The sequence below is a fragment of the Triturus cristatus genome, chromosome 2_2, assembly GCF_964204655.1.
Source record: "Triturus cristatus chromosome 2_2, aTriCri1.1, whole genome shotgun sequence".
Taxonomy (NCBI): Eukaryota; Metazoa; Chordata; class Amphibia; order Caudata; family Salamandridae; genus Triturus; species Triturus cristatus.
Window position 1 is genome coordinate 1017358382 of NC_140582.1, and position 14958 is coordinate 1017373339.

At 43.1% G+C, this 14958-nt stretch overlaps 1 protein-coding gene across 5 annotated transcripts in view; it reads left to right on the forward strand.

The window, feature by feature from the left end:
- SORCS2 (sortilin related VPS10 domain containing receptor 2) overlaps positions 1-14958 on the forward strand; it is a 2262720-nt gene that overhangs the window by 2192443 nt on the left and 55319 nt on the right. For all 5 annotated transcript variants that reach the window (XM_085642460.1, XM_085642463.1, XM_085642464.1 and 2 more), the window contains exon 23: positions 11550-11675. In XM_085642460.1, the coding sequence (XP_085498586.1) occupies positions 11550-11675 (126 nt within the window). The remainder of the gene's footprint in view (positions 1-11549; positions 11676-14958) is intronic.

The window sequence follows — 14958 nt, forward strand, 5'->3', positions numbered from 1 at the left end:
CCACCAGCTACACCACTTGGGGATATCACACAGTTGTAGGTTACTGGCTGGCAGGCATACACTAAGAAAGCTGCAAGAGTCAGATACCATGCATTTTATTTGCCACTTTTGCAGGAAAAAAGAGGAAAATTACACCATTGTAAGTGTTCGCCTATAGATACCTGAATTTACTCTCTTTATGAGAATTGGGATCCGTGTCATTATACATCTTTCCTGTCACAAAGGTACCAACGGCAAGTAATGGTTGAATTTTAAGGATTTAGCCGTGCCATCCTCTGTCTTTGCTTACAATCCCAATTCTTCTGTCTTTCTCTACATTGCAAAATATACATCTCTTTCCAGCTTCTATGGTGATTTATTGCATCTATAATATGGAACCCTTTTCGCTCGTGTTATTTCAGCTAAAGCTCTCGAGTTCACGTTCATGAATAATAATTACCTTGGGAAACATTTTCTCAAACTTTTTTTCAAATTTGTTGAACAAATACTGTGAAAATAATTGAAAAACGAGTCAACAAAAAGGTCTTGATGGTAAATATTTAACTTTGAAACAGCCTGATTCTTTTGTCTGCTGCTTTCACTGTCGCAAAAGACACTTCTAAGGAGTTGAGCAGCCTTCATATGATGGGTTTCAGATGCTGATCAGTCGGTGCTCTGCAGACAGCGTTCGCTATCTTTGCATGTGTTGTGTGTACCAGCTCATGGAGTGCAAGGTGGCGTACTCTTAGCTTTTCACAACAGTTTGGATTTTGGCTGGCCTGTTCCAGTCAGAGATACCCCAAACATACGTCTTGTTAATGGATCTGGCTTTGTCATTGTTCAGTTTTGATAAGATACCTTTATCTTTTAGCTAAAATGTATAATACTCAAAATGGTATCCTTTTCAGCTGGCTAAATGAAATGATAGTAACCCGTGCTAAATTGGCTGTGTGGAAACTTAGAAGAAAAAAAAGCGCCCAAACTATTTAAGGTCACATACTCTATAGGCTATGCTCTAATGCGAGGCGTGCTGTTAGTTTACAGTGAGCTTAAAACCTGCACATTGCTAACCATTCATTGGATGGCTTCATTGTCACTCTCATTTTCTGGCTTGCTTCCTTTCCTTCCTCTTTTTTGTGCTAGTCCCTTCCCTGGAGCAGGATGGACACATTAATGTGTTCTTAGAGTGCTCGTATTTTCAGGCGCTACTTTTTTCTTTTTTTTTAAGCACTCTACAAAAGTGCATGGTTTCCAGCTGTCAACCTAGTGTGTTTCTCTTCACCTCTACGCGCTGCTCTCTCTCACCCATGTGCTTCTCCCCGCCTTGTCCATGATGCGATTGCCCTCCTGTGATTCCCTCCACCTGCGTTGTTTCTCACATTTGCTTCAAACCATTTCCAACTCTAAATGCTCTCTCTCTTGCCCGTTTGCTTTTCTCTTTTCCCCCTGTGTTACTCTCACTCTTGCCCATTTGTTCTACCCCACCGTGCCCTCTGTGTTGCTTTTGGACCCCTGGTTGCTTGAACTCCCACTTCCCCCCATATTACTACGGTGCCCCTTCGCCTGTGTTGTTTCCCCACACCCACTTTCCCCCATATTACTTCTCCCCCTGCTGTTGAAAAATAAAATGTTTGCAACTTTTTTATTTATCTGCTGATCTGAGTTGGATCAGCAAGTAAAATAAAAAAGTGGCTGCGTCATTTTGTGTGAATGTGTGGTGCTCATGCCTGCTAAATGCCTGCAAAATGACATGAGGCTTTTTAGGTCTCGCCTACGCAGCGCACATGCGCTCCATAGGAAAAAGACCTTTAGCCATCGATTCCCTTTTTCAGGCAAAAACATGCACGCGTTGCATTGCTTTCAATGGCAACGCGTGCACATTTGAAACCATGTTTGTAATTAACAGATGGTTTCAAAGCTCCTCCCGCAAGGGTAGCGCAGCCCCCCTCCTTTCTCCCCTCCCCCTGCTGCCTCCTCCTCAAACTTCCCTCCCTCGCTTGTTTTATTTTTATTTTCGTTAACCTCTGGGACACAAAAGCGTACGATGCCCAACTTCTGCGCGGCCCCCAACTGCACACAGAAAAGTATGCAGTCAGACTTGGCCTTCTTCAGATTTCCCCGTGACCCAGAGAGGTGAGGAGCTGATATGTGGCAACTTGGGGCATGTAGGGGCAGAGTAGTTAATAATCTCTGTGAACACACTGGACAATATAATGCGATTCAAACGGCAGCCTTACACTAGGAATCGGTTTAGCGACGTTACAATCGCTGTTGTCTCAAAGGAGTATAAAGACTTGGTGCGCATGCGTCTTATTGTAGCTACCCTGTCCTAGTTCTAGACCGCTAACTATAATTGTCACAGGTGTGGGCCGTAGCCATATTGGATGCGTGCTTTGGCGTTTTCCTGCATCTAAAGATATTAGTTTTTCGGACCTGTATGAGGTCTTCTTTTAACATGAAGAACAACGCGGCAGCGAAGACGGTAAACTAATATGACTTTATTAACGGGCGCCATATGTTTTGAATTATCGTGCCCAGACACGGGCGCAATAATTTAAAACATATGGCCTGGTGCTCGCTCTCACAGGCTTGTTTTAATTAGCAGCGGGGAGCACTTTCACTTTCGCATCTTACAGCGCGCGCACCACTCGTTTGAGCTGTCGCTAGGGTCTCTCTTCCTACTTCCTTTATATGGACTGATGATCACCATGAGATCCTGTGCAAATCCCAATCGCAAGGCCGCACATTGGCGATGGAAATAATGCGTTCTCACCATGAGACTTTCTGTATTTTCTCACAATTGGAAAGCCACCTGAATCAAACTCACTTTCTTCCTTCTGCCAGAAAATCCTAGACACGCTCTAGATAGGCTTAACATATCGCTAAGTAAAGACAACAAATGCATTTGCACCGGTTAAAAGTCCGACAAGGGCGAGCCGGACCATACCCAGTAATTACGTGTTAACTATTTTCAATTCGAATTAGAATTATTGCAGTATGCAGATCAGCTAGGCAGGGAAATGTAACTTGAGCATTCACAGTGCTGAAAAGCAATTTTACATTTCATGGCCCAATTCAGTTGTGGGCCACACGTCATCCGAGGGCCCCTTGTGTTCAAGTAATGCACAACACTTGCAAAGATACCATGGTGATAACGAGATTACCCGGTAAATCTGTGTCACTGCGAGCGTGAAGCCCTATTAGCACAAAGGCAGGGTCAGTGATGCCAGTGTGGGACTGACTGGTCTCTCCTACCTCCCCATAGAACGACCCCCCCGCCCACGAGTCTGTTCCCCTTGGGAGACAGGGTTTTATGGAGATCCGATTGTCAGCTGCTGCATAACTGCAGGCGCTCGCGCACGCACGCATGCACATCCGTCACATAACCCTCTTGCAGGGAGCTGAACTATGGTCCACATAAAAACACCGTCCTTTGTACTCTTCCCACTCGTTAATCGAACCTCACATTATACCCTATATAACGCTCGTAAAAAACAGTATGCTTTTCAGTTGCTATAAGTCACGGATATTGCTGCAATAAATGGGCTCTCCAGCACAATAAAGCAACCGTCCTTCGTTACAGGTATGTAAATATCACTATACAGCCTTGCCCGTGTGAGATGCTTTTTACAGGTAACGAACTTGTATCCAGTTGACATACGATTTTATCGAAGGGCAAGCAAGCTGTGACACAGATGACCACTTACTTTCCCCTTCCATTCCTGCTTTGCTGAAGATTAGTAGATCACTGTGCTATCACCCTGTACTGATGTAGTCCTTTGACTCACTTCTTGGTGGTAACCATGCTGCATAGTTTGCCACACCATTCTCTGCACTCTGGCATAGTGCTTTCAAAATAGATTCTTGTTAGTTGGCTCTCAATGGCAATGCTTATTTAGATATAAAGGAATAGGGTGACACTTACTATAGGCCAGCGCTTCTTCAATAGGGTGACCAGATTCTCAAAACAACAAGCATTTGCAATGCAATTGATCTCGCCTTTGGGACCTTATATGTATTTAGTGATTCAGCATATTTAGGGTACGGGCATGAAATGGGGAGACTAGCTGTGTTGAATACAAGCATTGGCATAGCCAATAGGTCTCGCCTTTGGGACCTTCTAAGTGTTTAGCCATGCAACAGTTGATGTTGTTGCACCAAGGATATTGTGCTGCATAAATAAATACTTATACGGTCCCAAAAGTGAGACCTATTGGCTATGCCAATGCTTGTTTTATATATAGCTAAGTGTAGTAATGTGCTTCCAGCAACGCGTTCCACAGTACATGGAACGCTTTGGTGAACGGCAGTTGTAACTAAAATAAGCGGCTGGCTGCGCTCCCCACGACAGCTCTGCTGGAATAAACTTTGATTCAAGCACTTACCTGTTTTGACGTATTCTCTTTACGGGTTCAAGATACTACCTTTTGAGTGGTGGCGAGCTGGCGGTGCTGCGGAAGGACCCACTTCAGTTCAATCAAACGCGTCGGAGTCTGCGAGGGATTCGGAGTGTGGAATGCTTTGGTAAACGGCAGTTGTAACTAGCATAAACGGCTGGCTGCGCTCGCCATGGCAGGTCCACTGGAAAAAACTTTGTTTTCAGCACTTACCCGTTTTGGCGTCTTCTCTTCACGGGTTCAAGATACTACACTATGCTGCACAGCAATGGGGATCTTGTACAGCATTGTTAAAACCATTGACCAAGCCAATAGGTCTCAAAAGTGAGACATGTTTGCTTTGCCAGTGCTTCTTGCATTCAGTGCCCAACACGAAAGACCTGTACACTGTGATGGGCACCATAAAATACGTGAGAATACCGAAAACATTCTCTGAATACACAACAGTTGTGCCAAAGGTGCTCTTTGAAGTTGTTAAGAGGGAGACCATTTTTAAATGCGTGTAATATATAACAAGGACAACCCTTTACGCCCACGGAGACTAGCATAAGTATTATATATGTGAATGCAAAGTGCCAGGGGCATCATTTAGTAGGTGGGAATCACACAGTCAGTAACTCCCACTTTCAACGTAATGACTAATCAGTCACGGCTGGTGCAGGTAAGAGTGGTGAGGCGGTGTGGGGTGGGGAAGTCGACAGACAATGGAACAATGGAATAGGGAAAATAAAAAATTTAAAAAAGAAAACCACTTACCGGCGATGCGGCAAGAACAAGGTAAGCGGTTTTTAGTTATTTATTTAATTAACCCTATTCCTCTGTAACCCGACTTTCCCCTTCCCTACCCCACCCCCTGCCCCGCCTCAAGGCTCTTACCTGCACCGGCCGCGCCTGTGACTAATACAGTATAGTTAACTATAGTTCAAAAAATTGAGAAATATTCTCTATACTGTATTTGTCGTTACATTGCATGAGAGATTTACTGACTTACGGTGTGATTCCCACCTACGAAATGATTTCCTCGGCACCTCGTATACATATTAATGTATAGCTTTCTTTGGCTGCAATATGTGAGTTTCCTTGAGCTCATTCTGTTACAAAAACACTGCAGCCTGTTGAATGGCACTTGAATAGACATATTCACTCACTTAAATACGAGGGAAAAATGTAATTTAAAGTCACCTTTACAAGATTACAAATGTATGCACGTCATGCTTGTCAAGAAAAAGTCTGGGGACAAATTACAAAAACCTGTGTACACCTAAATTCAACAACTCAGCTTCACAAATAGCGACATCTGTGGCTGTAAATTACAGACCTTTATTCACAGAAGGAGGATTCATGAACATTTATGAATATATGAAACTTACAAAACACTAGAAAGAGACCAAGTAAGGTTTGTTTCTACCTTTGAACGCTCGAGGTTAGCGTGTTAGCGTTGCTTGCAGTGTTTTAAAGTGAAATGAACTTTCCCGCCGGTGTCTTCACAGTCACCATTGTTACTTAAAATGTAGCCATATCCTTTGCTCCAGCGAATTTGATCACTTCATGTACCACTCTACAACTAATCAGAAAACATTAGAGACATTATTAATTAGCTCTGAAGAGAAAGGTTCAAATCGCTTAACCATCCTGAAGTGTAGCACATAACAAAATTAATTCAAGGCGGCCATTTTGTCATCAGGACAGAACTATGGTAAAGCCCTGTGTTGAGGCGTATCTAACGTATGTCTCAGTTGTCTACTTTTAAGCCTTCCTCACTATGCATGTGTTCAAGCCCTCCTGGCCAAGTTACACTGACCTTCGGGGGGGAAAAGAGGGCTCTCTCCATGATTCTTAGAGGAGTTTCTTGAGTGGTTCCTCTGGTTCTCTTAAATAAGATCAGGCCCTGGGCCCCTTCACGAGCCTCACGGTCCCTCATTTTCACCTGCCTTGCAGTGGTGAAGGCTCCTTTTCAGTAAAGATGGCCACTTTATGCATGATCTTTCAGTTGCCCTCCATTCTCATGCCAATCTGCCAGATTTAAAAATAATTTTAAATCCCATAGTTCTAATGTAAAGGAAGTTACATGTATTCTAGATATTAATAAGGTAGATAATAGATGTTTCTACCTTCTCTGTCTGTTGAAGAGGATTTTCTTCCGTTTCTATCAATTCCTCACATGGGTCCGTTAGGGCTGAGGTGTGTGACGTTTCAGACAGATTATGCACTCTGAGCCTGTTTGGCACTCCCTCCATGTTGATTGCAGAATGGTACAGCTTGCATAATCCACCATATGAGAAGCATTTCCTTTGATGCCAGTGCATCTGTACTTGATTTTCAAAGCCCTATGCATTATCCTCTCTGCCTCATGTTCGGAGTCCACCTTTGTTGATGGAGATGTGTCAGCACTAGGTACCCAAACACACTTTGCTTTCCTCGCCAACACTGGGTCCTCTTAAAATTCAACTTTGCAGGTGGTTGAGATCTAGAATGAGCTTCCTGGCACATCAAATGCCACAGTCATTTTCAAGAAAGTTCTTCAAACCTAAGCAGTGTCATCAATCGGGGTTGCAGGATTGCAGTGGCTCAGTATTCGCACGAAGACTGCAATTGAATATTGTTGCCTGCAGCTGTCCGCATAACAGCTGTAAAGTATCCACTCCTGCAGGTATGGAGCAAGTCATGGGCAAATTCTGGTAAAGAGGGAGTGGATATTTAACAATTGTTAATGCCTGGTGCCAACTACACAAAAGCTGTAGGGTACTCTACCCAGCACCAGTTACCCTGTGCTGAAAAGTAATCTCCATGTATGGAAACTGTTTTGGAAATTCACCCTTTCTGCAGGATCACCCCAGATTTCTGCCTTCTTTGACTAAACCCATTTTTGTTGGTCATAGGACTCTGTGCCCTTTACTCCTTCTAAACAATTGTAAAGTGATCGTGCTTTCCCCTCCAAACACAGTAAAATTGGCATACATCTAATTAGCACATTTTATTTACTTACAAACCCTTATATATGGTACTATATGTGCATAGGGCTTGTAAATTAAATGCTACAAGTGGGCTGCAGCACTTATTGTACCACCCGATAGTAGCACGTGAAACATGTCTACGGGCCTGCCCTTGCAGCCTGTGTGAGCATTTTTAAACTACCACTTCAACCTGGCGCAATAAACCTTATGGCAGGCCTAAACATTCCCTTTTATTACTTGTAAGTCACCCAAAGGATACGCCCTGAATTCCAATAGGGCAGGGTGTTTGGTATGTGAAAAGGTAGGTCACATATATTTCAGGTTTACAGGTTCTGCCTTTGAAAACATCTCCAAAGTAGTTTTTCACTGTAGCAAGACTGAACCTCTGACAGAAAAGCACTGGGTTACACTATAACTACTTATGATGAATAACTTTAGTTTAAGACTAGCTGGAAAAATGATTCAAGGACTCATTGGAATTGGAATTTCAAAAGAGACCTAATTGTCAAGTCGGATTTTAAATTACTATTTTAAAAATGCCACTTCTAGAAAGCTGGCATTTTCCTGCCTAAGCCAAATGTGCCTTTCTGTCAGTGTCAAGGGTCACCTGACTGTTAAAGGCTCTCCTATGGTGTAATGTGCATTTCTCCCAGACAGTGGACAGAAGGGCCTGGATGTGGAGAGGTGAATGTCTTCCTGACAAAATGGCTAGGGATGAGCTGTGCCCCTGTCCTGATTACTCTCCAAAGGGGCATGACCAGGCCCACACAGAAGAACTTGATAATCCAATTTTATTTAAACACTTGCTGGATTTGAGTCTTAAAAACAGTGAGAAATCTGCATCTACATGCTCTCGACCTCTCATGTATGCAGTTTTACAAACGTTTGAAATTAACACACATGTTCCAAGTTAGACATTCATTCCTATAACAATTGCTTCCTCTTGAGCGGAATGCTGTATAGGTTTCAGCCAGATTTACAAAGATTTTGCTGTCATTTACCGTTGGATAAATCCTGGATTACTACTGAATTCCATGAGTCAGGAATAAACCAAGCATAAGTCAGACCTAATCACATCAAAATCTTTGTGACCAATGCCCTTTATGAATTCACTTTTTGCATATGAAAATATTCACTTTTATATTTTTGCTTGTGTAAAATAAAACAGAGCCAGTGCAAATACACTTGCTTACATTTTTACTTTTTTCTTCCAAGGGGAAATCTTTTACAGGGCGTATAACCTCTCACACGAACATTTGGGAGGTTTCTTTCCCTTTCTACCCTGGAAAGAAATTTAATTCTGCCTTTGAGAGGAGCACAGAAAGAGTCGAAAATGGTTTGTGAATATCAACAAACCTTTAGATTTTTATGTATTCAGAAATCTGGTGTGAACCTGGGCTTCCATTGGAATTCTCAAGGGCATATTATCAAGCCCATTATCGCCACTTTAGCGGCAGTTTCCTGCACCTAAAGCGGCGATAATTTTAACGCCGTTCTTGATAGTATGCCCCAGAGTTTTTAAAACAGACCTGTGTACACAAATAGCTTGAGGAATGAGGCCCTTTATGACTAGAGGTAGGTGGAAGTTGGTAAGTAAGGAGCACCTATGGATGCATATTGTGAGTTTGCTCTTGACAGGGCCTGCATCTTGCACTCATATTCTTGATCCCATACTATTGAAGGTTGGACCTAGAATAAGGCACAACGCGCCTATCTGTGAAAACCCTAACTTTCCTGCCGAAAGCCTGCCAGAGTGCAATCTTTCTACAAGCCTCTAAGGTGGCGAACTGTTCATGTCAAACAGCTATCGATGGGCCCCTCCCTTGACAGAGCATCAGTGCAACATTGACCACCTATAGCTGTGCTGTAGGGTCTTAGGATAAGGTTCATGATTGCCTGCATGACTGTCAGGTTTTGCCTGGCTTGTTTCCAAATCTGAAGGGCATTGTTAGCATGAGAGTACCACCACATTTTACCCTACAAATATGTTATCCATAATACCCAACATTTCCCCTGGACTTCTTACATAATTTTGGTAGAACACATCTGACTCTAAATCACACATTCAGTTAGGAATGTTTAATGCACACACGAATGCAAACCCCAGGCCACTGGAAATGATGAGAGCACTCACAAAGTCGTAACCTTGTGGATATTAACAATCGTGTAGATTAACAAGAAATGGGTAGATTGGGTGATAAAGCTTTTTTCAAAGATTGGGGTTTCCGCACAAGGAATGACAGGCCAGGGGCAGTTTCACCCATACGGCGTATTTTTTCTATTTGCGCCGGGCTCACCTTTTAAAAGGTGCTCTCAAAGCAAACAAAGAAAATGTGCTGTGTAGCAGGTCAGCTGCGAGCTTGCACTGCCCCCAGTGCTGCCCTGGGGGCAATGCATTCATGTGAAAAACAAAGCGGCTGCTTTGAAGCTGCTCTGTGTTTCACTGTGCAGGCGGCAACCCACCTGCACTTTTAAGGGAAGCCATCAGGGGGCGCACTGACAGTGCTCCTTCTGACAGCTTTTTTGCCTCTGCGCCTGTGTCCGTGATACGGCGGGGGTGCAGATGCAAAGGGATTACCTCATTTGCATGGGGCGACACCCCCATGCAAATTAGGGAACCCCCTCTGATGAGGGCATACTATCAGTCTTACAGAATGGATGCACAAGCATCTGCGGCCCCTTCTATACGACCAGAGTGCCCTGGCGGCGTGCACAATGGGTGCAAATTCGTGTCGTGCCCCACTGTGCTTCTGTACTACGGCCCCAGATGTATTACTATCTGGTCGCAAGACATTGGTTGCAGATTGCAATCTTTATGTTTGCGTCGACTGTATGTACTAATAAGTTGGTTCTTAAAAATTAGAATTCTGGTGGGTCACAATCTGACCTACCTCATGCATATTAATGAAGTAGGTCACAACTTCCGCCTTTCTACCATTGGAGTCAAACGGATGATACATTTCTGGAGCCAGCAGACCACAGAGTCTGTGATTGTTTTTAAATCAAGCCTACTTTTTATTTTCAATGTAGCCCATTTTACTTAAAGGAAACGGACCGCAGTAAAACAAAGATTTTGTTTTTATTAGTTTGTTTTGCCCTCTGAGGGTCATATTTATCAAGAAGTGATGCAGCACAGCATGACAAGGAAGGAGCGGGGATGCCCGTATTTAAAATAGCACAATGCATTTCTGTCATTTTACAGTGCTGGCGTACAATGTGCTGTCCAGCACTAACGAAGGCACCCTTGCACCGCATTCCAAGCAGGCTTGTTTTTGTGCAGGAAGGGACAACTTCCTGCACAAAAACAATCCCTTGAGGCATTTTCCTCCTTCTATGTGTGCTGCAATTGCTTGCAAGCGATGAATTGGAGCATTTGTGACTTGAAATGCTTAGTACGTCTGGCCCAATATAAAGTTTGGAAAGAAAATTAGCAAAGAGATTTATTGCCAAATGCATTTATCTACTATACTCATGCGCATTGTCAGTCTTTAGCACTATAAAATGAGTACGCATGAAGGAGATGTTTATCTACCATAGATTCCAAGAGATTATAAGGAGCATCCCCAAGTGATTTTAGTGAATGCCCGTACAATAAGAAATGTATTCCAAGACTATCATTAGAGTTCCACTTTTCCAAAGAAGGTTGTGAATGTGCAGCATATGTTTAATTATCAGTGAATGTAAAGAGCTACGTACAATTGAATTCAGTGCTTAAATTGAGCTGGTGGTTTCCGGTGCTCGGCATCGGCACTTAATCGACAACACTAGCGCTTAAAGCACAAACTCAACCCAAAGAGCTTTTTATGAGCGCCATTAAGGACACATTCAATTTTTGTAGGCACAGAGAGATTGTGATTTGTCAATAATCACAGTATGTTCAGTCTACACCAAGACGCAAACCTGGTTCCACAGCTTCAAAGTCTGTAGCTCTGGCCGTTTCTCCACATCCTCTCCCCACTTGTAGGGCTTTAAGGGTAGTATTAGTTGTATAATAGGCGGCACTAATAGGAGCAATGGGCTGGTGCAAGCTGCCTCCTGGTGAGAGCCCCGGCACTTATTTTTTTACAAATTAACCACTGATCGAATTAATAATAAACAAGTGACAACTATATTTATTTTGTAGACCAATTAAGCAAACACAGTGTCATAAATTCAACATCTGATACATAGCAAATGTTTTATAAAGAAACTAAACTTTTGAATGTCTTTTTTACTGCAGGAAACAAATATCCCCGAAGAAACGCTTGTGACAGTGGTAAAACCAGGCCTGCCAACAACTGCTGACTTATATGTGCTTCCACCAACAAACAGGCCGAAGAGGAAGAGAAGTGTAGCGAGAGATAAGGTAAAACGTGGAATCAACCCTTCATCTTTGCCGATATGGTGGCTCTTGGAGACACAATGTAAATCAGATATTTTTCAAATGAACAGGTGCCGGGTCTTGGCATTTAGGAGGTTAATTTGTGATGGGAGGTAAGGGGCTGGATGTTATGGCTCAATAGTTGCTGAAGTGACCATGCTGTGGGGAGTTTTACTAATTGATAACAGCGCAGGAATTAAAATTGCTGTGGACTTCGAGGAGAGAGCGGGACAGCTTGTAAACAGAGACATAGGCCCTGAATCTGAGTTTGGCAAAACTCCGGGGACTGGATTGGATTTGCCCCTCTTAGCAAATACGGATTTTGAAGGTGAAGAATGTAAGGGGTGTTGTGAATGTCTGCATTCCGAGTTTGCCAGGGGAGAATTAGAAATGTCATGTGAAAAGATGTATATACCACACCTATGTCACATCTATAGGAGTGTTCCGCAAATCTTGTCTTTAAAAATGTCACCTGATCTGCTGGAATTTGTCAGGGAAAAATTAGGGGGGTGTGGTGTTTGCCATTAAACTCATAATTGCAATTTCTTGACAAACGCTCTTTTGACACGGATCATAAGTCAGCATCCCACTCAAAAACAGGGCCTTTGTGGGATGTAAGGGAAACCATTTCAGTAGAATGCACATACAGGAATTGATGGCCCATAGTGCCCGGATCATCTTGCCTTCCCTGCCAACTAGTAGGCCAGAAAATGACCTTGATCTATGAAATTGTTGTTAAAGGAGGATGGTATCCAAACCATGATGAAAGAGGGTTTAGGAAGGCAGTTCAAACAATTCTATAAATGTTCCGTGTAACCCATTAATAATTGCTCTAATTGAAAACCAGTGTTCTGTGCTTAAAGGAAACCCTTCACTTATTTCACAGGTTAATTATTTATCAAACCACTGCAACTCATGGTGGCTCTGTCAGTGAATAAAATCTTACCCTAATAGCCAGGATCACAGGAATTATCCAATTCGGAGGCGGCGACATTTAGCGTTTTTTCCCACTGTTGGACTTAAACTTTTCTGCAGGGTCATCCCCAAACTTTTTGCCTAAACTCTCCTGTTTTCTAAACCCATTTTTGTTGGCTCTTAGGCCTCTGTGCACTTTACTCCTGCCAACCAGTGCTAAAGTGCTTGTGCTCTTTCCTTCAAACATGGTAACATTGTCTTACATCCAATCGTCACGTTTAATTTACTTGTAAGTGCCTAGTAAAGTGGTCCACATGTACCCATGGTCTGTGAATTAAATGCTACCAGTGGGCCATCAACACTGCTTGTGCCACCCACTTCAGTAGCCCTTTAAAAATGTCTCAGGCCTACCATTGCAGCCTGTGTGTTCAGTTTTAAAAGGCCACTTAGACCTCGCAAAATAAACCAAAGCAATAAACCAAAATACGTGTAGTCACTTCTAGGGTAGGCCCTAAACAGCCCACAGGTCAGGGTGCAGTGTATTACAAAAGTTGGACATGTACATTAGAGGCCTTATTACGAGTTCTGAATCCACCTGGAATCAGTCCTTTCTGGTGCTGCTCCAATGTCTCTGCAGGCATCTCCTTTTCAAACAGCTTAGCTAGTAGTGGTCTTAATTTAGGGTTTGCCTTACCCTACAAAGGACATTGAAAGAGGTGGTGGTAATGTTTATAAGTGATAATTCCATGCAACACCAGGAGAATTTTAAAGGGCAGAACATGGAAAGAGTATCTTTGTGAACCAAATGGATAAATGGGAAGACAAAGTATAACTTCATAGCACCCTCTATGCAAAACATGTCTCAGGAGGAGGAAGCAATGCTGATGGGACCAAAAGGACATCAAGATTTTAGGTGTCTGTGCTCCTAGTGTAATGTAAAGAGCAGAGCATTCCACAGTTTGTGCCCTTTTATTGCAAAATATTGGCATACTCCAAAGTAAGGCTAATACGTGGTATTATTGAAAGACCTGGTCTCATTGGCTTATTTTACAATCCACTGCTGAAAATGAACATTCACATTTGCTGAGAATACTTCTAGGGCTCCATCTCTGAGGTACACAACTTCACAACACACAAGTCAATATTCTCTTTATTTTAGTTCCTCTCGACAACTGCCCTATTCACTGAAAGAAAGCAATAAACAATTCCTTGTCCTACTTCAAAAATATTGATTTATTGTGAAAAACACCTTCAGCTATGAGATTCAGCCCAAGCAATACAATCATTTTCTTTCACTAGAAATGAGAGACCATACACTAGCAGGGCCTAATAGGCATCCTTCAGAGTCGCAATCCAACCCATGATCATAACAGTCCCCGAAGCTCAAACCTATACAGACATTTGCAGACAGCATCGCATCCCAGGTGGAGGAAAGGATTTAGCGTTCAGGTGGAATAACTACGCTGATGATGGATGAGAACACCTGCAACATTATCATGATGCAGTGACCTGTTTATCTTAGGGCAGTGTGTCTTAAGTTCAAACATGTAACTTGAAATTTCTCTGAGTTAATCCAGAAACTCTAGACAAAAAAAGTGAGAAATAGAGCGAGGCAATCTCTGCTTACTGTTTCCGGCCTGTTCTATGTTATATGTATGAACTTTAGATACCTCTCGTGCTAAATAACTGGTGCTTGCCTGTGCTGAGCCAGTGCAGCTCATCATCATACAGCCCACAGTTCCTTACCAAGGCGGCACCATGCTCTGGGGTGGGGAAAGAGCACACTGAATTGCGGTGGAGTTGGTCACAAGTAGACAAGGCAGAGTTCTCTCCTTGTGCTCAAAACAGAAGTTCATGTGTGTAGAGAAAAGAGCTAAGGCTGTAGGAATTCACATTTGTTTGGTGCAGAATCCTCCCTCTTTGCATTTAAAATGAGGGCATAACTTACGAATATTTGTAGAGTGGAATTCGTGTTAGGGGGTTAGAGACTGGCGTGGGGGTGTGGAGGTGTGGACTGTAACATTGCAATGAGGAGCACCTCAGACACATGCCTTATGGTGGAAAGCTGTGCTCCAATCTCTGGATCCAGGGCCAGGGAGGAGTGATAACCTGTACTCAAGAGCAAAGGCTGCATGGACACTGAACACACGCCTATCAGAAGATAGGCATGTCCAATGTACAGGTATATTACAGTTTACTTGAAAGGTGTACAGGCTTTTATGAGGAAAATACGGATAACAAAGGAAGCACTGTTTGCAGACGCCTTGAAGACTGTGGAACTGGAAACAGTATCCTGGCCCTTCAGACCCTCGATAGAGCATACTGGCGCCTCACAGATGTCTGGCATACTTTA